The sequence below is a fragment of the Scyliorhinus torazame genome, chromosome 17 (assembly GCF_047496885.1).
Source record: "Scyliorhinus torazame isolate Kashiwa2021f chromosome 17, sScyTor2.1, whole genome shotgun sequence".
NCBI classification, from domain to species: Eukaryota; Metazoa; Chordata; class Chondrichthyes; order Carcharhiniformes; family Scyliorhinidae; genus Scyliorhinus; species Scyliorhinus torazame.
In genome coordinates this window covers 9,390,987-9,416,247 of record NC_092723.1, presented here as the reverse complement: position 1 = coordinate 9,416,247, position 25,261 = coordinate 9,390,987, and the positions used below count along the sequence as shown (strand labels likewise).

General features: G+C 47.1%; 2 protein-coding genes across 2 annotated transcripts in view; one reads left to right on the top strand and one right to left on the bottom strand.

Moving 5' to 3' along the window:
- The window catches only part of LOC140394554 (uncharacterized), a 103,582-nt gene that overhangs the window by 33,783 nt on the left and 44,538 nt on the right, over positions 1-25,261 (bottom strand). The gene's annotated exons all lie outside the window — the stretch shown is intronic.
- Positions 9,329-24,731, top strand: LOC140393696 (gastricsin-like). The gene is made up of 9 exons (XM_072479991.1): positions 9,329-9,459; positions 11,255-11,420; positions 14,971-15,088; positions 15,205-15,323; positions 16,654-16,853; positions 18,807-18,929; positions 19,838-19,982; positions 22,937-23,035; positions 24,279-24,731. The coding sequence occupies exons 1-9, from the start codon at positions 9,404-9,406 to the stop codon at positions 24,432-24,434; spliced, it is 1,182 nt and encodes a 393-aa protein (XP_072336092.1). The 5' UTR covers positions 9,329-9,403; the 3' UTR covers positions 24,435-24,731.

Here is a 25,261-nt window from a genome sequence, read left to right as displayed (position 1 = left end):
AAAACTCCACCAGCAGCACAATGAGGGAGCAGCCCCTGTGTGTGCTGTCTGTGTCTCTGAGAAAGTTGAGTGGCTTTCTGGGCTTCTTCAGTGGTCTTATAACAATTAACCCTGTTAGCGGGAGACTGGAGTCACATAACACAGCCAGGTTCCCTTCCCTAAAGGAGATCAGTGAACAGGTTACATATTCTGTGACAGCGCCATTGCTTTTTTTGTCACTTTCACTGACACCAACTTTCTGTGACCAGTTGTGTAGTGTTGGGTGCTCTGAGGTACAGACGAACCAACACGGTTGCGATTGGTACAACGCAGTTTTATTCCAACTAGTTATTTACACATCTGACTTGGTACTCAGCACGTGGTGATGTGTGTGTCTTGTTAATGAGGTCCTGGCCTTGTCCTGTCTCCAGATGGACTAGCCAGCAAGTGTCGTGTTTCTTATCTTATACTGTGTCTGCTCTTGTCTGTGATTGGCTGTCGTGTTATGTGTGCTAATTGGTCTGTTGGTCTGTCTATCATGATGTGTGTGTTGTGATGTGTGTTTGAATATCATGACAAGTTGAATTCAAATTCTTAAACTTATAATGCAGGGATTAAAACACACACCCTCTGAATGAATAGTCTAAGCCTTTGGGTTCCTGGTCCAGTAACACAGCACTTACCTTCAATGTCAATTTACCAGATTCTTTCTAACAGATGCCGAAAATAAAGTTGTCAAAGGTGTGAAAATGTTATCTCGATTGGACACGTGAAATAAAAATTATTACGAAATTAAACTGAATCTGATTAATTGGATTCTCCCAATGCTTTGGTGATGGTCTGGGGGGGGGGGGGGGGGGGGGGGGGGTGGATGCGTGGACAATTGGCACAGGGAGGGGGCGGGTGAAGTGCCCAACATCTTCTCCGTGCCATACCATCTTGGCAACGGCAGGGACAGTATTGCCCAGCCCTCTTGCCCAAGGGTCCAATTGAGCCACTTTGATGCAAAGAGTCTACCAGCACCTCGGTGGCATTTAACCAGGAGTGGCGCACCTTCCATCTTCTGGGGAGATTGCCGGGGGAATCGTGCCAGCCTCTCAGTGTGCCCCCGAGGGGCGGCCTTCCTTTTCAGGCACTATTTGGCCCATGCAGGGGCTTCTCACTGGTAATGCCGCATCCTGGAGTCCACACCCCACCCCTCCCACTTCCTATCTGGGGCTTGTCTTACCCTACATTGCTGGCAGTGAGGTGCACATCCATCGGTGAGTCCTCTTCTCCCAGGCGCAACTCCAGCCGTGGCCACCACTCCATTGCTCAATGCTGAAATTCCGGTCCTACGATTGGTCAGCAGCTCATGGGTCCGGGAGGCCATTGTTAATGGGGGTAACGGGCCCAGTGACAGTGAATTTACTGCATGCAAATGTGGCCACAGCTCCTGCTGACCACTGAAGCCGGTTCACTCACTGTTTTTGGCAGTGTCGGTGGGACTGCTGTTGTCAGCGTTAATCCTGACCAATTATGACCCATATTTTTATCGGGTAGTATTCAATGCAGAGCTCCTAAGAAAGAAAAATGTCTCCAATTCCACGGTGACAAAGTTAGTTGAATCTGTAACTTTCTGGCTGTTTGGAATGAATACACTTGTCATGATTTTCCTGAAACCCACGGTGGCCAATCATCCCGAGATTCTGTGGCCACTTCTTTATGAACCACTTTCCTGTTGGGGCTAATTCGAAGGTCAGTGAGTGTTGCAATATGCCTTTAAGAGATTGCAATATCACATCACGAAAAGCAAGTGTGCCGTGCAATCCAGTTTTAGCGTAACTTTTCTATTTAAGTAGAGCACACAGGCAGCACTGCAGTTAGTGTTTTCCACCTTTCTCTCCACGTTTATCTGTACACATGTGCCTGGAGTTAATAAATGGTCCCACAACGTGTTTGCACAAGCCCTTATGGGCAAATCGTGCAATTCCTGTCATCATAACAAACATGACAGTGGGTTTTGTGAGGGCGGGAGCACAGGCCTCCAAGATATTGCTGGAAATTGTAACACTCTGGTGGGCTGGTGAATCTGGGACTTTAGCAATGCAGCCGGTTGAGGCAGGATTCATCTCCGAAACCTCAAACTTGCTCAGAGAGTGTCAGCCAAGGCTCAGTGGTGTAAGAATATTGAAATAGCTTCACATGACTTTTATTTCTGTGTGTCAGACAGTGTTGCTATAAATTTTTACTTTCTAAAGCTTGCATTCCCCCTTAGTTGTGGGTTATGTGAATGAAAGCTTTTGAGATGCATTCAACATAGTTGCGGGGGGAGGTGGGGGTGGGGGGGTTTGTTGCTCTTATTAGCCTTAGTTTATTTAGTTCGAATTACGTCACCTTTGCTCATGAGTCGCCAGGTATCTTTCTGATACCGCCACGTAGTTCAAGCTCGAGTTATGATTAATAAGTCAGCACACCGCTTAGTAAGATTGAAATCAACGGTCATTTATTATCTACAACAAGTAATGCTTACACAATAATGCTATTCTCTATATAGAAACCTATCACTACTGGCCAATACTTAGCTTTAGGAAGGGCCCACCAGATCAGGGAAACAAAAGGCTTATCCAATCGGATCTGGCCCGCGGGATTCAAAAGGCTGATACGGGTCGATGGCTAGGAGTCTCTATCGGGTAGCGATTGCTGGAGTCAAACTTACGCTTTCTGGTCGATGTTCTTGCGAAGGTCGCGAGCAGGCGAAGATGAGAGAGAGAGAGATCAGGGGCGAAATTCTCCCCCAACGGCGCGATGTCTGCCGACTGGTGCCAAAAACGGCGCCAATCAGACGGGCATCGCGCCGGCCCAAAGGTGCGGAATGCTCCGCATCTTTGGGGGCCGAGCCCCAACATTGAGGGGCTAGGCCGACGCCGGAGGGATTTCCGCCCCGCCAGCTGGCGGAAATGGCGTTTGTTGCCCCGCCAGCTGGCGGAAATGGCGTTTGTTGCCCCGCCAGCTGGCGCGGAAATGTGGCGCATGCGCGGGAGCATCAGCGGCCGCCGACAGTTTCCCGCACATGCGCAGTGGGGAGAGTCTCTTCCGCCTCCGCCATGGGTGGAGGCCATGGCGGAGGCGGAAGGGAAAGAGTGCCCCCATGGCACAGGCCCGCCCGCGGATCGGTGGACCCCGATCGCGGGCCAGGCCACCGTGGGGGCACCCCCCGGGGTCAGATCGCCCCGCGTCCCCCCCAGGACCCCGGAGCCTGCCCACGCCGCCTGGTCCCGCCGGTAAATACCAGCTTTGATTTACGCCGGCGGGACAGGCAATTTCTGGGCGGGACTTCGGCCCATTCGGGCCGGAGAATTGAGCGGGGGGTCCCGCCAACCGGCACGGCCCGATTCCCGCCCCCGCCCAATCTCCGGTACCGGAGACTTCAGTGGGGGCGGGGGCGGGATTCACGGCGGCCAACGGCCATTCTCCGACCTGGCGGGGGGTCGAAGAATGACGCCCCTGAACTTGGCCCCGTACTTTATAGGGCCCAGGGGCTTCCCGCCTCTCGGGGCGGCCCTTGACCCTGAGTCCCAAGTGATTGGACTTGTTCCCAGTCACTGGGTTCGATATGCTCCAATAGTGGGGCGATTCCTCGATCGGGGGGTGGTCGTTCACCTGTCTTTGTTTCGGCCACTGCAGGTGCCGACAGGTCTGGTCCGGCATTCAATTGCTAATATGTTGCAATTGTTCCCGGGGATAGCCGATTAAACTGTAGATGTCTGGGTTGATGTGCTGCTAATGGTCTTGAGTATCGCTCTGGGCCGACTTCCCCAGAGCCGAATACGCTATTCTGTCTGCAGCTGTCCGTTTGTGTCCTGTTGCCTGCTTTTCCCATCAGCCTTTTCGGTGAACCATTTTAAATCGGGTTTTGGCCAAATTAATAGGGAATCAGCCATTTTAGGTGGCTACAGGTTGTGCAGGGTGGGGGCTAGTGGCTAGTGTAGTGTGGGGGTGGGTTGGTGGTGGTGGGGGGGGGGGGTGCGAGTGTTAGCAATATGATAGGGGTTCTGCTGCTATGAGAAGAACATTATAGAAATGAAAGTTTTGATTTTTTTATTTTGTTAATTCTCATGCCTGACATTTTTACCGAGGAGGAACAATAAGTGATTGAATTAAACAGACCCCCAGCATGGATATGTCAAACATGTTCACATATGGATGTACTGCTTTGTGATGAGGGAACTGAACAGCTTCTGCTGGGAGTGGGAACAAGGGATTTAAGGGCTGGATTCTCCGATTGCCGACGGCAACATCGCGTTCGCCAATTGGCCGGAGAATCCGCTTTTAAGCCGGAACCGGGGGCGTCACCGTTTTTTGATGCTCCACCCCCTGAAAAACGAAATCAGCGCCGAGTACGGCGTGTGCCGTTGGGGCGGCCTCAGGACATCACCTGCGGGCCCTCCCCCGATGCTCCGCCCCCGATGGGCCGACTTCCCGACAGCGTGGATCGCTTGTGGCCTGAGCTTTCGTCAACCTCGCGTGGCGGCTGCGAACTGTGTCCAGCGGCGCCACAGTCGGGGGGGGGGGGGGGGCCTGTAGCGGGTGCTGGCGGGACTGGTGGGGGGTTGGTCCGGGGGTAGTGAGGGGGGTTACAGGGGGGCACTATCTGGCAGGCTGGGTCCTCGAGTGGCCGCGCCATGTTGTACGTCTCCCCCGCCGCAGGTCACCGCCGTGCATATGCACAGCCATGGACCCGGCAATTGTCCACCTGTATCTGCAGGTAAAGCCGGGAGCTTTGCGTGGCACGGCTGCTAGACCCCCACTGGGCGTGGCATCAGTGCGGGGGCGGCGCCGACTTTTTGGTCGTAAGACCAGACACATGCTCCGGACATAGGCCGGGATTCTCTGACCCCCCCCGGGGGGAGGCGCGAATCCCGCCACCCCGACCCGGCTACCCCATGTGTTTTTCGGGCAGGGCGGGATTCCCGCCACGCTGGTCGGGGGCCGTTGACGGCGGCCCCCCCGGCGATTCTACGGGCCCCGATGGGCTGAGCAGCGGTCCATTTTTGGTCAGTCCCGCCGGCGTGAATTACTCACCTCACGCACGGCGGGACCTGGCAGGTGAGTATGCGGGGGCGGTCCTTGGGGGGGCGCGGGGGGATCCCTCACGGTGGCCTGGCCCGCGATCGGGGCCCACCGATCTGCGGGCGGGCTTGTTCCATGGGGGCACTTCTTTCCTCCGCGCCGGGCCCCTGTAAGGCTCCGCCATATTGCCCGGGGGCCGGCATGGAGGAGAGAAACCCCGCGCATGCGCGGAGATCACGCCGGCCATTCCGCGCATGCGGGAATACACGGCCCCCCTTCGGCGCTGGCTGGAGTGGCGCCAACGGCTATACCCCGCTTTCCATTCTGTGATTTCTGTCTTGTGTGTGTAGAAGGTGGGGGCGAGTTAAAGAGAGGGGATTAAGAATGAGATAATAGTTAGTGAGCGATGGTGGTATAGTGGTGAGCATAGCTGCCTTCAAAGCAGCTGACCTGGGTTTGATTCACGGCCATCACAGTGATAAGAATGAGATAATAGTTAAACAGTTGTATTTGCAAAGTATTTAATTATTGATATCATTATTAATAAAAATTAACTGTTTAAATTGACAAACCTGGTGACTGAGATTATTGGGCAGCCAACGACCAAAGACTTTGTGTATTTGCTAAGAATTAATAAACAATTTGAATTGTGTTGCGACTCCGGGTCGAGTGGGACCAGTGGGACACCAGCCCAGGGTGTGAGAACAATGTATAATCAGTTCTCAGAGATCTCTTCTATTTTGATCCAGAGTTTGTTAAGGCTGAGTTCTCTTTATCCTTGTTTGTTGAAGGCACTGGCCCTCGCGGTGGTATCCCTGATTCACTTCAACCATTGGTGGCCCTGTCTTCAGTTGTCTCGGTCCTAAACTCTGGGATTTGCCCCCTAGAACCTCTCTACCCCTCCCTCGGTTTTAAGATGGTCTTTGTCCCTTTGACTAAGCTTGTGGTCACTTGCTCTAATACCTTCCTTATATGACTCGGTGTCTAATTTTGTATGGTAACGCTCCTGCAAAAGTGTCGTGAGGCATTCTACTACTTCAAAGGTGCATTATAAATGCCAGTTGTTTGTTTGTTGTTTGTTTCACAGATGGCCATCACTTTCTAATGCTCCCAACTATCAGTTATTGAAGTGTGAAACTTGACTGTGAATACCAAAAAGTTAACAAAGTGAGCAAGTGGCCAGAAATGGGGATGTCCAGGATGTAGTCTCCCAGCAGGAATTGCTGATTGGCAATCAGGAGCAGGAACAAGTATCATTTTTCTCTTCCCTTGCCCAGGAATGCTTTGACTAATTGTGTTCACCTTAATAGCGCCTGACTGAGATCAGCGAACTCAGTATAAATTGGAGTTTATACATATAAACAAAGAACAAAGAAAAGTACAGCACAGGAACAGGCCCTTCGGCCCTCCAAGCATGCGCCGACCATGCTGCCCGTCTAAACTAAAATCTTCTACACTTCCGGGGTCCGTATCCCTCTATTCCCATCCTATTCATGTATTTGTCCCTCTGACAGCGAGTTCCAGGCACCCACTACCCTCTGTGTAAAAAACCTGCCTCGTACATCTTCTCTAAACCTTGCCCCTCTCACCTTAAACCTATGCCCCCTAGTAATTGACCCTCTACCCTGGGAAAAAGCCTCTGACTGTCCACGCTGTCTATGCCCCTCATAATTTTGGAGACCTCTATCAGGTCGCCCCTCAACCTCCGTCGTTGCAGTGAGAACAAACCGAGTTTATTCAACCTCTCCTCATAGCTAATGCCCTCCATACCAAGCAACATCCTGGTAAATCTCTTCTGCACCCTCTCTAAAGCCTCCACATCCTTCTGGTAGTGTGGCAACCAGAATTGAACATTATACTCCAAGTGTGGCCTAACTAAGGTTCTATTCAGCTGCAACATGACTTGCCAATTTTTATACCCAATGCCCCGGCCAATGAAGGCAAGCATGCCGTATGCCTTCTTGACTACCTTCTCCACCTCTGTTGCCCCTTTCAGTGACCTGTGAACCTGTACACCTAGACCTCTCTGACTGGCAATACTCTTGAGGGTTTTACCATTCACTGTACATTCCCTACCTGTATTAGACCTTCCAAAATGCATTACCTCACATTTGTACGGATTAAACTCCATCTGCCATCTCTCCGCCCAAGTCTCCAAATGTTCTAAATCCTGCTATATCCTCTGACAGTCCTCATCGCTATCCGCAATTCCATCAACCTTTGTGTCGTCTGCAAACTTACTAATCAGGCCAGTTACATTTTCCTCCAAATCATTTATATATACTACGAACAGCAAAGGTCCCAGCACTGATCCCTGCAAAACACCACGAGTCACAGCCCTCCAATTAGAAAAGCATCCTTCCATTGCTACTCTCTGCCTTCTATGACCTAGCCAGTTCTGTATCCATCTTGCCAGCTCCCCTCTGATCCCGTGTGTACCAGTGTGCCATGAGGGACCTTGTCAAAGGCCTTACTGAAATCCATAGAGACAACATCCACTGCCCTACCTGCATCAATCATCTTCGTGACCTCCTAGAAAAACTCTATTATCAAGTTAGTGAGACACGACCTCCCCTTCACAAAACGAGTTGGAGATTTCCGGTAAGTATTCTGTTTACCAAGCCTGATTGAATTTCTTTGGTGCAGTAATATGAGCTATATTTTCTCAGCTGTGGCACAGGTTTCAAAGAATTTTAGAACCCATATTTCCATCTATACAGGTAAAGTCCCCCCTTTGAGGGGGAGAGCTGGCTGGTGGTGATTTAACCTGAGGATCACACCTCAGGCGAGGGACAAGGTTGGGGAGCAGCCTGTACGGGAATTGAACCTGCGCAGCTGGCCTCGCCTTGCATCACGAACCAGTCTACCCAAGCTCAGGTTTATGATGCAGAGGGAGGCTAACAGTATGGGTTCAATTCCCGTGAGCCTTCTCGACATTTTTGAGACCAGGAGGATGAAAGGCCAAAAGTTTGTCGAGTAATTGATGGTGCATCAGTTCTAAAACTTGGACTTCTACAGTGAAATAATTACTTGGGAGTTCAACCAGTAAATGTCACCCTTTGATTTCATTCTTTAGAGAAACCAATCCATTTTATATGGAGGGACAGTGAGAATTTGCATTGGTAGCTGTTTAAGGTGGGAGATCTCAGTGCTTCATGCAATTAGAATGAGTGCACGTTTTAGTATATCCACTGCTTGTGCGGAAGCTCAAAGTTTCTCAGCCTGAGGAACTGAAGGCAGTATTCTGTGGCATTTTGGCAGCTAAAGATTCTTGGAAAGCACATTATTGGGTGTGGTCAACCAATGGCGAAGTTTATTGCTGTGGCAGGAGTTTGAAAAATAGCACAGAGGACTGTGAAAGACCATTAGAAGATATCTTGTCCATGAGACCCACTTACTGCTCCCTTGACTCTATTCCCACTAAACCACTGGCCCCCTAACTTCACCGTCCGGCTCCCATATTAGCTGATGGTAATTTTCTTTCAAATTAATTCACGGGATGTGGACGTCACTGGCTGGTCCAGCATTTATTACCCATCCCTAATTCCCCTTCAACTGAGTGAGTGGTTGCAAGGCCGCTTCAGAGGGCAATTAATGGTCACCCACATTGCTGTGGGTCTCGAGTCACATGTAGGCCGGGAGGGCAGATTTCCTACCCAAAAGGACATCAGTGAACCAGGTGTGCTTTCTATGTCCAGAACTTATTCCGGAATTTTATTGGATTCGCCTGCCATGGTGGATATGAACCTGTGCCCCCAGAGTATTAACCTCACTCTGTGGATTACCATTCCAGCGACAATACCACCATCTCCCCGTTGTTCCCGCTGTCCTCGCTGCTCAAGTTCTGAAACCCCTTCTCCAAATTTACCTCTTTCACCCCATTTCTCAAAAAGACGCCAACACTTAACCCCTTTGTCCTTGCAAACCTCTGCCTTGTCTCCATCCTGCATTCTTAAATAAATGCAAGCCTTTTTGGGGGAACAATATAAATGCATGCACTGTTGCCAACTGAATGGAATAGTCCTCATTCTCTACCTAATTATATTAAAACACCTTTACCAGTCCAATTCTCATCAGGATGGTTGATGCTTGTCTTCAGATGTAAACCTTCTGACCACGAAGAATTTTCAAGGTTGAAAGAGGTTGAAGTACTTTCAGGTGACTTTGTTTGTAATAAAAAGAGAACAATGAAACTGTATAATTTATCAATTGAGATAAAATGACCTTCATTAGTAAAGTTGAAAGACAAACAAATCACCTGTTTACTTGCAAGTATAAAGGACCCAGCCCAGTGCAGTCTCCAGCACAATTCGAGGAATTGTGTGGACCTCAATTGCCTCCCATTTTCAGCGACACTACACCGAGAAGCAAAATGAAATGGTTAATCATTGCCTTGGCCTGTATCCAACTCTCTGAGTGCTTCCACAAGTAAGTCATTCAGCAATTTAAAAACTGGACACCACTTGAAATTTTTGCCAGATTATATGCTAGTTGTGCATGATATGAATAGGGATGTTTGCTTAAAGAGAAGTTAATTCCATCAGATAACTGAGCTTAATTTATGGTTACCTAGATTAGAAGCAGACAAACAAAAGGTTGGTTATTGTCGTACTTTCCAAACTGAGCGACACGCTTTGAAATTCTCAATCCCAGCGGGCTGTGGATGCTCCAACATTGAGCACACTCAATACAGATGGATAACTTTAACGTCCCGCACTAGCCCTGGAGATAAGGTTTAAAATCAGTCATGATATTGAATAGTGTGGCAGGCTGGAGGGGATGGATGGACTACAACTGCTCCTATATCTTGTGTTCTTATAATGGACAACCCAAGGATATGAGCAACATGTTTAAGGCAAGATGGGAATTGCCTTTTCCAGTTTGGATAAAGAAGTCTCTGTCTCATTTGATCGTATCTGACCACAATACCTATCCTGTCATCGGGGACATGGTCGGGTAGTAGCACCATCACTGGATTGGTTACCCAGTGGCCCAGTCTAATGCTTTGGGTTTTCATGGGTTCAAATCCCTCCCAATGGCAGCTGGTGGGATTACAATTCAATGAATAAATATTGAATATAAAGCTAGTCTCAGCAATGGCAGCCATCATCGATTGTCCCCAATAAACCCATCTGATTCACTAATGCCCCTTCAGGGAAGGAAATCTGCCACCCTCACCCGGTCTGGCCTATGTGTGACTCCAGACCCACAGCAATGTGGTTGAGTCTTAACTGCCTCTGAATTATTCAGTTAGGCATGGGAAACAAATGCTGGCCTTGCCAATGATGCCCACATCCGTGGAACAATGAAGAAAAACTGTCCATTAACATGCACCGAAAAATAGGGGCAAGACCTGAACATCTTGCATGAATAAAGGGACATCTGAGAAATGGAGCGCTGTACCAACGCAGCAGGTTGCTAACGACTAACCTGGATTGCATTACTTCAATAATCCAAGCAAATAGTTGAGCATCTAATGAGGAGGGAGACTGAAGCCTGCAGAGACAACTTTGGCAAAAGATGAGCAATAATTCCTGGAACGTCCTGGTTCCTGTGTAGCTGAGACTAAGGCATTGTCACCTGTGCAAATTAAGGAACCTTCAAGGCTAAATAGTGGAACGCAGAGCTCGAGGTACAGAAATTATGGGATACATTTTACAAACTTCCGATCAAAGATTAAATAGGTAGAATCCATTGTAAACGTTGACTGGAGTTGGTTACTGAACTGCTAAAATCCTGGGTATTTTTGAGAATGATTCTTCAAAATAATTACTGAAGCACAAACACAAATTTGTATGAAGTCTGCAGCAATTAAATTTGATTCTGAACATGTCACTCTGTGTATAATCTGGAAGAAATGGCAAGTTTAAGGGCCCTACCTCAGTGGGCTAGATGGTTTTGGAATAACACCAACAGGGTAGGTTCGATCTCAATTCTGGCTGAGTTAGAACAGGGCCCTGCCTCCTCGTCCTGCCACGTAGCAAAGTTACAGTGTAAACTGTGCTTCAGTGACTCTCAAATAATCAAGGGTGATCCCCCCAGAAGAAGTTTGTGTGAGAAAGGATCTAATTTCCCCACTCTTAATTCTCATGGGGACCTGAACTGTCTTGAATTGTGCCGAATCGCGGAATGACAATGCAGCTCATGATTCTCATTTTCAAAGTAAGTTTGCTCCAACCCATGATTATTTGATCACCATTGATTTGGCTTTTTAACATTTCAGAGTGATTTTACACCATGGCAAATCTGTGCGTCAGATCCTGAGGGAGCGCGGGGAGCTGAAAGAATTCTTAAAAACCCACCAGCGTGATCCCGCCTTGAAGTACCGCCACCTCTTCCCCGAATACCAGTCGGAGGCTGCAAGTGAACCACTCCAGAGTTACATTGACGTAAGAAAAAGAAAATCAATGTAGAGTGGAGAGTGAGGCTGAGTTAAAATGCTATTGGTTTGAATTCCAACAGAGGATGACTGTCAAACTCACACACCAGCAGGTACAGTCAGGAGTCAGACTGATTATAAGCTCTCATAGAGTCCCTACAGGAGGAGGCCATTTGGCCCATCAAGACTGCACCAGCCCTTGGAAAGAGCACCCTACTTAAGCCTACACCTCCACCCTACCCCCTTAACCCAGTAGTCCCACCTAATCTTTTGGACACTAAGGGACAACTGATCTTGGCCAATCCACCTCACCTGCACTTCTTTGGACTGTGGGAGGAAACCGGAGCACCCGGAGGAAACTCATGCAGACACTGGGAGAAAGTGCAAACTCCACACAGACAGTCACCCGAGGTCGGAATCGAACCCGGGTCCCTGGAGCTGTGAGGCAGCAGTGCTAACCATCCAGCCGCCTGTTAGCTTCTGGCAGCTGTTGAGTAAAGAATCAAGAGTCCTGCTTTACTTTCCTTGAACATACTCTATACTAAAACGCAATCACCACACACACCACAAATGGCACCTGCAAACCTTTTACATATCAGTGTCAATTATTGGATACTTAACATCAATTTGACATGTAATTGGAATGTCTCTTAACCCATTATGAACACCTTCCACTCTGCCCACACTTTGATATCTCAGGATTTATAATTCCTTCTAAAGCTGCCACTTTGCCAAGGAGACGAGCACAGGAATGCCCCAGTGCAGGGGTCACCAACCTTAATAACAAGAACGCGTTTACACTTATGTGAGTAATAAAAGATTGACCATGGTGATGTTAGGGCCGGTCAAGGACAGTAATGGGAACTTGTGCATGGAGTCAGAAGAGGTAGGAGAGGCGTTGAATGAATACCTTTCTTCAGTGTTCACCGAGGAGAGGGGCCATGTTTTTGAGGATGAGAGTGTGATTCAGGCGGGTAGGCTGGAGGAAGTAGATGTTCTGAGGAAGGATGTATTAGCAATTTTGAAAAACCTTAGGCTCGACAAGTCCCCTGGGCCAGATGGGATATATCCTAAGATTCTTTGGGAGGCAAGGGATGAAATTGCAGAGCCTTTGGCTTTGATCTTTGGGTCCTCACTGTCCACAGGGATAGTGCCAGAGGACTGGAGAGTGGCGAATGTTGTTCCTCTGTCCAAGAAAGGGAATAGGAATGACCCTGGTAATTATAGGCCGGTTAGTCTTACTTCGGTGGTCGGTAAATTAATGGAAAAGGTCCTGAAGGATAGGATTTATGACCATTTGGAAAGATGCAGCTTAATCCGGAACAGTCAACATGGATTCGTGAAGGGTAAGTCTTGCCTCACAAATTTGATTGAATTCGTTGAGGAGGTAACTAAGTGTGTCGATGAAGGTAGAGCAGTTGTTGTCATATACATGGATTTTAGTAAGGCGTTTGAGAAGGTTCCCCATGATCGGCTCATGAAGAAAGTAAGGAGGTGTGGGATAGAGGGAAATTTGGCCAATTGGATAAGTAACTGGCTATCACATAGAAGACAGAGGGTGGTGGTGGATGGAAAATTTTCAGACTGGAGACCAGTCACCAGCGGTGTACCACAGGGATCAGTGCTGGGTCCTCTGCTATTTGTGATTTTTATCAATGACTTGGAGGAGGGGGCTGAAGGGTGGGTCAGTAAATTTGCTGATGACACCAAGATTGGTGGAGTAGTGGATGAGGTGGAGGGCTGTTGTAGACTGCAAAGAGACATTGATAGAATGCAGAGCTGGGCCGAAAAATGGCAGATGGAGTTTAACCCTGATAAGTGCGAGGTGATTCATTTTGGTAGGACAAATTTGAATGCGGATTACAGGGTCAACGGCAGGGTTCTGAGAAATGTGGAGGAACAGAGAGATCTTGGGGTTCATGTCCACAGATCCCTGAAGTTTGCCACTCAAGTGGATAGAGCCGTGAAGAAGGCTTATAGTGTGTTAGCATTTATTAACAGAGGGCTTGAGTTTAAGAGCCGTGGGGTTATGCTGCAACTGTACAAGACCTTGGTGAGACCACATTTGGAGTATTGTGTGCAGTTCTGGCCACCTCACTATAGGAAGGATGTGGAAGCATTGGAAAGGGTGAAAAGGAGATTTACCTGGATGCTGCCCGGTTTGGAGGATAGGTCTTATGAGGAAAGATTGAGGGAGCTAGGGCTTTTCTCTTTGGAGCGGAGAAGGATGAGAGGCGACTTAATAGAAGTTTATAAGATGATGAGGGGGATAGATAGAGTGGACGTTCAGAGACTATTTCCTTCGGGAGGATGTTAGCTGTTACAAGGGGGCATAATTATAAGATTCAGGGTGGGAGATATAGGAGGGATGTCCGAGGTAGGTTCTTTACTCAGAGAGTGGTTAGGGTGTGGAATGGACTGCCTGCTGTGATAGTGGAGTCGGACACTTTAGGAACTTTCAAGCGGTTATTGGATAGGCACATGGAGCACACCAGAATGACAGGGAGTGGGATAGCTTGATCTTGGTTTCGGACAAGGCTCGGCACAACATCGAGGGCCGAAGGGCCTGTTCTGTGCTATACTGTTCTATATTCTATGTTCTATCAACAGCTACTTAAAAGAATATTTAGTCAATAATGCAATAACACGAGAGCTGCCAACCTGCTACTCCAGTGCAGAAATAAGCAAAAACAGGACAGAGGCACGTTTCAACATTTTAAAGGATTAAACAAAGTAAATTGTCAGCTGAATTGTACTTTCTCACAACCCGAACAATGATTTCAGAAAAGAATCGATCCGTGATTACCATTAAATGACCGATCAAGGTTGGTACCTGGGGCCAGAGCTGCTGTTTGCTGACCCATCCCCCAGTCTAATGAGCCAATAGCCAAACCTTTCCTCAAGCTCTCATCTTGCGACCTCTGCTTTTTTTTAAACGTTCCTATTTTTTTAATGACTGAAGCTTGAAATAATTTGAGATTGTGATATTTTGGCCTCTTCCACAGGTTAATGACAAAGTATGATTCTTATCCAGAGTGACAGTCATCAAGATTGATTCCAGGGATGAAGGGGTTGACGAATGATGAGAGATTAAACAGTTTGCGCTTGTACTTGCTGGAGTTTAGGAGGATGAGAGGGGATCTGATTGGGTATATAAAATACTAAAAGGGATTGATAAAGTAAACATAGACCAAATGTTCCCCCTTGTGGGGCAATCTGGAATGAGTGGTCACAGGTGTAGTTTGAGAGGCGGTAGATTTAGCACAGAGATGTGGAGGAACTACTGCCCGGGGAGGGTGGTGAATTTGTGGAACTTGCTGCCTCAGTGCAGTGGAGGCTGAATCATTAAATGGTTTCAGGAGGGAGATAGAGAGATTTCTGATTTTTTTACAAATCGAGTTAAAGGGATATGAGAAATGGGTGGGGAGGTGGATGTGAGATCAGGAAGACATCGGCAATGGTCTGATTGAATGGCGGAGCGGGCTTAAGGGGCAGAATTGCCGACTCCTCCTAATTCCTGTGTTAATCAGTTCTAATTTTTATTTTCGAACTTACACCAGAACTTCTATTATGGGTCCATGACAATTGGTACCCCACCCCAGAGTTTCGAGGTCCTATTCGACACTGGCTCCTCTAACCTTTGGGTCCCATCCAACAAATGCGAGAGCCCCGCGTGCAGTGAGTATAACTCAAACAAGTGGTTATTTTCCCAGTTCTTCTTTGTCATTGGATGATCAGATAACTTGCCACAGCCTTTGAGAGAAAGAAATCGTGATTCATTTTTCTATTTTCAGCGAACCATGCCAGATTTAATCCATCTCGATCCTCAACGTACAGCACAAAAAATCAATACTTCAGCATTGCTTACGGTTCGGGAAGTTTGACTGGATTCTTTGGATATGACACGGCTAATGTAAGTGTTACACAGCACGAAGCGAAAAGGATACCAGTCACTGAAAAAAAAACTTTGCATTTTTATGTCGCCTCTTATGGCCTCGAGACGTCTGAAAGTGCTTTACAGTTAGTTTAAAAACTTTTGAAGTATGTTCACTTCTTTTATACAGGAACCGTGGCAATTTGGGCATAACCAGGTCCACAACAAAAAATGAGGTAGTTACCAGGCAATCTGTTTTAAATCATTCTGGTTGAGGGGGTCTCTGCTCTTCTTTAAGATAGTGCTTGCGGGAACTTTTACGTCCGCTTGAGAGGGCAGGCGGGACCCTGGCATTAAGGTCTCATCCAAAAGATGGCACCGCTGATGGTGCTGCACCCCCTCAGTACTGTGCTACAGTGTCTGTGGAGCAGGACATGAACCCAGAACGCTCTGGCTCCAAGACGAGAGAGTGCGATGTGCTAAGCCATTGCTAATTAGTCCACGCTTAATACCTCCGTGATTGATGAAGTGGCTCCTTCGACCTCCTGTCAACCACCTGTTAATTCCAGCTGTATTTCCAATCCAAGGATGATTAACCTGTAGGAGGTAGGGTAATACCAGGGCACACAAGGTTCACCAGGGAGTTACGCCAGTAGAAGAGAGGAGACATATTGGGCCAGGTGTGATGATAAATCACTGTTTCCCCAGTTTTCTTTCATCAGATGGTCAATTACCTTTCTCCAACCTTTTAAGAAACAGATGGTATATCAAACCTTGATTTTCAATCCTTGACAGAAGAGTTTTTCTGCAGATTTCTGAATTTCAGTCGACAGGACCCTGTGGCCAACGTTCAAAAAGCACAAACCCACTTGTATTTAAGATGGATGGCACGGTGGCACAGTGGTTAGCACTGCTGCCTCACAGCTCCAGGGACCCGGGTTCGATTCCAGCCTCGGGTGACTGTCTGTGTGGAGTCTGCACATTCTCCCCGTGTGTGCGTGGGTTTCCTCCGGGTGCTCTGGTTTCCTCCCACAGTCCAAAGATGTTCAGGTTAGGTGGATTGGCCATGATAACATTGCCTCTGAGTGTCCAGGGATATGTGGGCTAAGTGTGGTTACGGTGTTGAGGGTCTAGAACCGGAGCTTGGTTAGGGTGCTCTTTCAGAGGGTTGGTAGATCTTCGATGGGCCAAATGGCCTCCTTCTGCACTGCAATAGTTCTATGATTCTATGCAGCTGCCCAACGCAGTGTCGTGGGTTCGGATGAATCAATCGATGGCTAAGATTTTGGAATCATTAGTCGGTTGGATTTTAACTTCTTTCTAAGTTTAATGTAATATCTTCTGATTCTCTTTTTGTTTCCCACCCAAGGTTGCTGGCATAAATATTCAAAATCAGGAGTTTGGCCTCAGTGAGAATGAACCTGGGACTTTTTTTTATGATGCCAAATTTGATGGAATCCTTGGTCTTGCATACCCAGCACTTTCATCAGGATACGCCACCCCAGTGTTTGATAACATGATGCGTGACAATCTGGTGTCATCACCTCTGTTTTCTATATACCTGAGCAGGTAAGACGAATTAGGACCATACTGAAGTAATGAAATCAACTGAGGGGGCTGCCTACATTGAACGGATAGATTTTGGTCAAAACACAGAAAGGTTTCTTAAGAAATCATGGGGAATGTCACAGCCTGAAAGCCAAAAAGTTGATCAAAGCAAGATTTATCGCCAGCTAACAACTCAGAAAGAGCAGTCACTGCTACGCAGTAGTAAAGGTAGCAGCAAGTTTGTGCCCAGTAAGATCTCAAAAACAGCAATGACCAGGTTATCTGCTTTTTAATTACGGAGGTTGAGGGGTAATTATTGGCTGAGGTCACTGGGAGGAATCCTAAAGTCTTTCTTCAAAATACCACCATGATATCATTTGCATCAATTCGAGAGGGAAATGGGGCCTTGTTGTAACACGGATCTGAAAGCCAACAACTCATAGGTGCAGCACTCATCCCCAACTGGAGTGTCAAGTGAGATTTCTTACTGCACAAGTTTCTGGAGTGGAATTTCAACTCAACCCTTTGATTTAATAGTGAGAATGTTACCAGTGCGCCAGGGTTGAAGCTGAACCATGTCCTGAAAGTTGAATATGTCTCTAGCACACTTTTCACGAGGATCAGTATATCATCATGAGTTACTCAGACATGTTTGTCTGGAGCAGCGTCATGTGTGAGCAATAATCTTGATCAATAAGTGGATTTCTTGATTAGTAAGGGGATCGATCGGGGATTATGGGGAGAAGGCAGGAGACTGGGGATGAAGAACATATCAGCCATGGTCAAAAGGCGGAGCAGACTCGATGGGCCGAATGGCCTAATTCTGCTTCTATATCTTATGGTTTTGTGAGCCTATACTATAGAACACCCAAAATAATGCTAAACCTTTGATAATTAAAACACAGTGTCAGGAAATATGGTTATATTGAAAGTCGAGAGTAATTTTCCTCTGAAAACTTTAACAGAGTGATTTTTTTTTTTTAAACGACAGCCCAAAAACAGTTGACAAAGGTTCAGCTAACAGGTTAGGGGTTAACTAACAATGATCAAAACCAAAATTTGGACCATAAAAAGGAAGCACCTCAGACAATTGAGAAACGACACTTACACATGAGAAATGAATTGCGCAGTTTTCAAAAATGATGCATTTAGAAGAAACTGGATAAGATAGATTCACTGAACCAGCTCGGGGGAGTCTCATTCACTCGGGAGAATTAAGGAATATGTTACTTTGAAATTTGATAGATATCCTTAAAATATTTCTCCTTGAACAATTAAAAATGTGAAACTGGATCCTCTGTTAGATATAACATTTTACCATCTCTTGTTTTCCTGGATCCTATCTAATGTTGTGATTCACTATTTCCACTGAGCCTTTAAGTTGGATGTTAGGTTCTTGACTGAACTTTTTATATTTTAGAATTTATATTGTCACACATTGTCTTCTGTATCACTAACTATTGAGCCTGACATTGTAATCCCATAGATGAGGGAATACAATGAGAAATTTTTACCCACACTCATATAATATCAGAGAAAATTATAATCTGGCTTTAGTTTACTGAAAGACTATGTGAATAGGGTAAGTATCACGGCTGGCACTTGCTCTTTGGAGGAGATGGACCAGTCCTTCAAACTCATTTAAGTGATTCTGGGATCCACCTTTCTCAATCTGAAGTTAAGGGGAACCACCTGAGAGGTACCCCTGACCTGGGATTGTCCCAAAAAGCAGGGAGGGTTATGATACAGTCCGTCACAAACTGTTGGCCACAGATTGTTGGATGCTAATTGTGGTGCTGAATGTAAGGCAATATATTTAGCTCAAGCCAGATATGGGACCATGTCAGTGCATGGAGTAGACAGTGAGACTTGTGTTTCAGTCAGTAACTTGGAGCTAGATGACGGCAACTTATGTCTCAATACTGAAGCACTAATTGAAGTATTAGTAAAGCTGAACATACTTCTTTCCTCCAGGGAACCAACTAGTCAAAATGGTGGCGAAGTGACATTTGGAGGAGTTGACAATAGACTTTACACGGGTGAAATTACCTGGGCCCCTGTTCTTCAGGAATGGTGGTGGCTTATCGCCATGGAAGGGTAAGTATGAATAAGTGGTTACTTAATACTGGCTTGTACTGGCAACAGATCACCATGAAAAACAGGTGATATAACTTTAATGTATGAGACCAGACAAGGATCTATAAAACATAATTTCTACAGAACAATAAACCCAAGCTCTCACGATTCCTGCTTACATATGTTTTTAACCTCATCTCTGTACATATACTTTTAAACTTGCTTTATTAAAAATGGTGCGAGTGCACAGGGCCGTTTCGTCTATCCAGCTCATTGTGACCAGTAACTTCTCATCCCGAAGGTTGTGTTGCCGGCCTGGAGCTCGGTTTCGGGATATCTCATCTGGGCTGCAGACAAACTTGGAGTGGGAGGGTAAAGGTCAAGTTGTCGTGGTCCACATTGGTACCAACGACATAGGCAGAACAAGGATAGAAGTTCTACTGAAGGAATATGAGCAGCTAGGAGCTAAATTAAAAAACAGAACCAAAAAGGAATAATCTCGGAATGTCTCCTTGTATAAAAACAAAACTGTGCAGCCAGAGAGAAATTCTCCGGCCGTTCGCTGGTCCTGCTGGCAGCGCACGTTCGCCCGCGGCTCGCCCGCGGGTTTCCCAGCAGTGAGGGGTGGTTTCAGTGGGAACTCCGATTGACAGCGGCGGGAACAGAGCATCTCGCCGCCAGCAAATGGCACGCCTGCTCCCGCTGCCGCGGAACACTCGGCTGGTAGGCCGGAGAATCCACCCCAGAGTTAACATTTCCAGCTCAATGTGACTCCTCTTCTTTTGAGGATTGGTCCTTGTTAAAATAGGGACATTCAAAGAGGATATAACGAAAGCAGGCAAATAAAGGTCTCGCAGAGTAACTGCCACGTGGTTCTAAATTACAACTTAGCATAAATAAATACATCAATAATGGAATTCTGTTTTCAGTGTGCTCCTCAATGATCAGCCTGCCTTCTGTATCCGAGGATGCCAAGCTATGATCGATACTGGCACTTCCTTCCTCACTGTACCAAGTCAGGAAATGGGGCAACTGTTTAAATCCATTGGCGTATATCAGAATGAGAATGGTGATGTAAGTTTTTGTAACAAGTGCAAATGGATACAGATTCTGGGACAGTATCATAAGAAGGAGCAGGAATCGGCATGTCAGCCCCTCGAGCCCACTCCGACATTCAATACGATCATGGCTGATCTCTCGGCCTCAACTCCACGTTCCTGCCCGTTCTCCACAACCCTTCACCCCGTTACTTATTCAAAATCTGTCTGTCTCCTCCTCAAATTTACTCAATGTCCCGGCATCCACCACACTCTGGGGTAGTGAATTCCACAGATTCACCGCCCTTTGAGAGAAGTAATTTCTCCTCATCTGTTTAAAGTCTGCTGCCCCTTATCCTTAAACTATTGCCCCTTGTTCTAGATTGCCCCACAAGAGGGAGCATCTGCCCTACGTCTACTTCGTCAAAAATAATAATAATCTTTATTATTGTCACAAATAGTTTGCATTAACGCTGCAATGAAGTTGCTGTGAAAATCCCCTGGTCGCTACACTCCGGCGCCTGTCCGGGGACACTGAGGGAGAATTCAGAATGTCCAATTCACCTAACAAGCACGTCTTTCGGGACTTGTGGGAGGAAACTGGAGCACCCGGAGGAATCCCACGCAGACACAGGGAGAAGGTGCAGACTCCACACAGACAGTGACCCAAGCCAGGAATTGAACCTAGGTCATAGAATTCATAGAATTTACAGGGCAGAAGGAGGGCATTCGGCCCATCGAGTCTGCACCGACGCCTTGGAAAGAGCACCCTACTTAAGCCCACACCTCTACCCTATCCCTGTAACCTCACCTAACCTTCTGGACACTAAGGGGCAATTTAGTATGGCCCATCCTCCTAACCCGGGCAGTACGATAGCACACTTGTTAGAACTGTTGCTTCACAGCTCCAGGGTCCCAGGTTCAATTCCCGGCTTGGGTCACTGTCTGCGTAGAGTCTGCACATTCTCCCCTCTGTCGACGTGGGTTTCCTCTGGGTGCTCTGGTTTCCTCCCACAGTCCAAAGATGTGCAGGTTAGGTGGATTGGCTATGCTAAATTGCCCTTCGTCTCCAACAAAGGTGAGGTGGAGTTAAGGGGATAAAGTGGAGGTGTGGGGACGGGATGGAGGTGTGGGCTTAAGTAGGGTGCTTTTTCCAAGGGCTGGTGCAGACTCGATGGGCTGAATGGCCTCCTTCTGCACTGTAAATTCTATGATTCTATGGTGAATATGCACATCTTTGGACTGTAGGAGGAAACCGGAGCACCCAGAGGAAACCCACGCAGACACGGGGAGAAAGTGCAAATCCACGTCGTCACCCGAGGTAGAATCGGCCCTGGTCCTTGGCGCTGTGAAGCAACAGTGTAAATCACTGTGCTACCGAACTGCCCATACCTTTTATCATCTTACATAACTCAATTAGATCTCCTCTCATTTGTCTAAACTCAAGAGCACTAGGACAACAGTGACACTGTCCGGCCACAACAGTAGAGTGTACGCTGACAAGACTATCCTTACAGATCTAGGACCTGGGTATAATGCAACTCGGTGTGGTGGATAACCATCTCCCCTATCTAATTGTTGTAGATGTCCTGAGCAAGATTAATTTCAGTTGGTCTCCATTGAATCCATTGGTGGATATAAAACTCCGCTGTTTATACAAAATCTTCACTTTTATTTGGAGGAGCCACCGAGATCAGCTGGTGTGGAAAATAATACTGCCCTGGCTCCCTCACCTAGATACCCCTCTTTTGAGACAGCTGCTGTGTGGACACTGGGGTGGTGTCGAGACAGGGTTCCCCAGTGCTCCCCCAAGGCAGATACTCATATCTTGAAGCTGTGTTGTGCGATATTTGAAACAAAGTTGTCGACAGATTTAAAATAATTGGATTAAAAACTTACTTAAAATGAAGGACTTTCATCAGAACAAGTTCTTAATATCGATTTCTCGTGGCATATAAGGAAAATACAATGTACATTAGCCATGGGGAGAGGTTGAATAAACTCGGTTTGTTCTCACTGGAACGACAGAGGTTGAGGGGCGACCTGAGAGAGGTCTACAAAATTATGAGGGGCATAAACAGGGTGGATAGTCAGAGACTTTTTCCCAGGGTAGAGAGGTCAATTACTCGGGGGCATAGGTTTAAGGTGCGAGGGAAAGGTTTAGAGGAGATGTACGAGGCAAGTTTTTTACACAGAGGGTAGTGGGTGCCTGGAACTCGCTGCCGGAGGAGGTGGTGGAAGCAGGGACGATAGTGACATTTAAGGGGCACCTTGACAAATATGTGAATAGGATGGGAATAGAGGGATATGGACCCCGGAAGTGTAGATGATTTTAGTTTAGATGGGCAGCATGGTCGGCGGAGGCTTGGAGGGCTGAAGGGCCTGTTCCTGTGCTGTACTTTTCTTTGTTTTTTGTTCTTTGACAATTGGCTTTAGTTAGCCAATTTAGTCTTCACAGGACCCAATGAGAGTGGCAGATTTTAGAAGCAATTGGCTCATTCATGTGGTACAACAAAATGCTGAGTAAGACCCTCTTCTCTCTGGCAAAGCACCCCTCGCTGCAACAACTCTGTGTTAAGAACTTCCCCTTAATCACTATCCCGACTCTCTTAGTACAGATTTTAAATTGAGAAAGCATTGACCTGCACTCCATAGCTGATAGAAATGGTATTTTCTAATGCACTCTACCAAAGCTCTTCAATTTAAAAACTTCTCTGAAGGTCTACCTTCTCAACCTTTCCCCTCACCTGAGATGTGGTGTTTCCCTGGTTAAACCACCACCGGTCAGCTCTCCCCCTTAAAGGAGAAAGCAGCCTATGGTCATCTGCGACTATGGCGACTTTACCGTACCTTTACCTTTATTAGCGGAAATGTTGCTGCACGAGATAGGTTATCTGTGCAATAATACTTTACCCAATGATTTCTTGCTGTACGTTATTTATTCAAGTTAAGGACACAGGCATACTGAATGTTTTCTTCTTTATGCCCTAGAACGTAGTCAACTGTGATACTGTCGGAAACCTGCCTTCATTGACGTTTATAATCGAGGAAGTTTATCTCACTATTCCAGGCTCGGCCTACATCCAACGGGTATGTCCAACACCTGTCTTTTATTCTTTAAACCAACGTTTGACGTTACTCAGTTTAGTCAAAATAGCCGGGAATTCTGCCTGCTTTGTTAATTCAGGGGATGTGGGTGTCACTGGCAAGGTCAGAATTTGTTACCCATCCCTAAGTGTCCTTGAGAAGGTGCGGGGCGGCAAAGCCACAGCATTGGATACAACTGAGTGGCTTGCTAGGCCATTCCCAAGGTCAACCACATCGCTGTGAGCCTGGAGTCACATGTAGGCCAGATCAGGTGAGGGTGACCGCTTACAAACACTAAACGACACAAGTGAACCAGATGGGTTTTTGTAACACTCTGGTAGTTCCATGATCGCCAGTACTGTTGGCAACTTTTTAAATCCAGATTTTATGTAACTAATTGAATTTAAATTTCCCCTTTGAACTAATGTCTCTAGATCATTATTCCAGGCCTCTGCTTTACTAGTCCAATGAGATAACCACTGTGCTACTTCACCCCCATTAATACTTTGTTAACAGGGAAGCATTAGAAATACAGTATTGGTCAAAGATTTCCTTTGTATCCTAGTTGCAGTCAAGTCACAAACCTTTGATAAGGAAGATGTTTATGAAGTTGCAGTTCTGTAGAAGGGTCACATGGACTTGAGACATTTACTCTGCTTCCCGCTCCACAGATTCTGCCTGACCTGTTGAGTTTATCCAGCATTTTCCATTTGTATTAAAGGGAAAATGTTATTATTTGAGGACGGACAAAAAATTACATCACTTCTGCAATCTAACTTTAATTCAAATTTTCTTCATTATATCAGGTTTCGGTGAGGTGTGCTATAGTTTCTTTGAGTGCATTTACTGAAGATAGTAATATCTAACAGGCACTAATTCTGTGGGCCGGGATAGACCTTGTGGAAGATTTATTACTCCCCCATCCCTTCCATCCCTTCCTCCTTGATTCCCCTCTTTGGAATCCATGCCATCGTGCCACAGGCCATTCTACTCACTGGGGCAATAATCATAACATTCCCATTTTCAAATGGCTGAAGAATTGCAGACCCAAACTTGAGCTATTTGAATGGGAGTCAAAAACTTTAAAGTCACAGATAGCTGCCTACCAACTAAAATAATGCAAAAGAGGTGCACGTTAACTTTGAGCAAATGATCTTTCTTTTGCCAGTCTTATAATAAGCCTAGAAAAGTGTAAACTTAATCTGTTCATGAGTCTAACAGAGTGCTGTCATCTCATGTTTTCCAGGTTTCTGGTGAGTGCTTTGTTGCCATTTCGTCCACCTACGTGCGTCCCCCTACCCGAGATGGACTCTTGTGGATCTTGGGTGATGTCTTCCTGCGGGAGTTCTACTCAATTTATGACCGGGGCAACAACAGAATGGGATTCGCTAGGGCTGCCTAAACCCTTGTCATTTATGCCTCTAGCCCTGCAAGGAAAGCAGTATCTTCAATCGACTCCCTGTCTGACATCAATTATCTTCCTTCACGGACTGATTGTAGTATATTCCGTCAAACACTTTGGAATGTCCATAACTGCAAATTAGGATATTACCCAGGTGTGACGGCACTTGTTTTGGTCTAGTTTCTGCCCCATTTTTTATTGAAATATTCCTTTTTTTATTTGAGAAAGCCTTTTCTGCTGAAGATTACCATTTCATCTTGTGTATAAACAGGGAACACAATAAAGCATTGCAAAATATTCTTCCTGTTTTGTCTGTTTCTTGTCTTGTTGGCATTCAGATATGGTCAAACACCTGGAGCGGGATTCTCCAACCCCCCCGCTGGGTCTGACAATCGCTGGGGGAGGGGGTGACGTGAATCCCGCCCCGTTGACGTGGGCTGCTGAATTCTCCGGCGCCCGTTTTTGGGCGGGGGCGGGGATCGCGCCGCGCCGGTCGGGGGCCGTTGGCAGTGTACCGCCCCCCCCCCCCCCCCGGCGATTCTCAGGGCCCCGATGGGCTGAGCGGCCGCCCGACTTCGGCCAGTTCCGCCGGCGTGGATTAGACAAGCTCCATACCGGCGGGACCTAGCTTGGTGGGTGGCCTGCGGAGTCCTCAGTGGGGTACGGGGGGGATCCGGCCCCGGGGTGGGGAGCCCCCAAGGTGGCCTGGCCCGCGATCAGGGCCCACCGATCTGCGGGCGGGCCTGTGCCGTGAGGGCACTCTTTCTCTCCGCGCCAGCCTCTGTAAAGCTCCGCGATGGCCGGCATGGAGAAGAAACCCTCTGCAC

Bases quoted from the DNA above. Each gene is read 5' to 3' on its own strand.
- LOC140393696 (XM_072479991.1), top strand. From the start codon at position 9,404: ATGAAATGGTTAATCATTGCCTTGGCCTGTATCCAACTCTCTGAGTGC. The intron at 16,854-18,806 runs GTAAGACGAATT...TCTTTCCTCCAG, and splicing joins TTTTCTATATACCTGAGCAG to GGAACCAACTAGTCAAAATG. The intron at 19,983-22,936 runs GTAAGTTTTTGT...TTTATGCCCTAG, and splicing joins ATCAGAATGAGAATGGTGAT to AACGTAGTCAACTGTGATAC.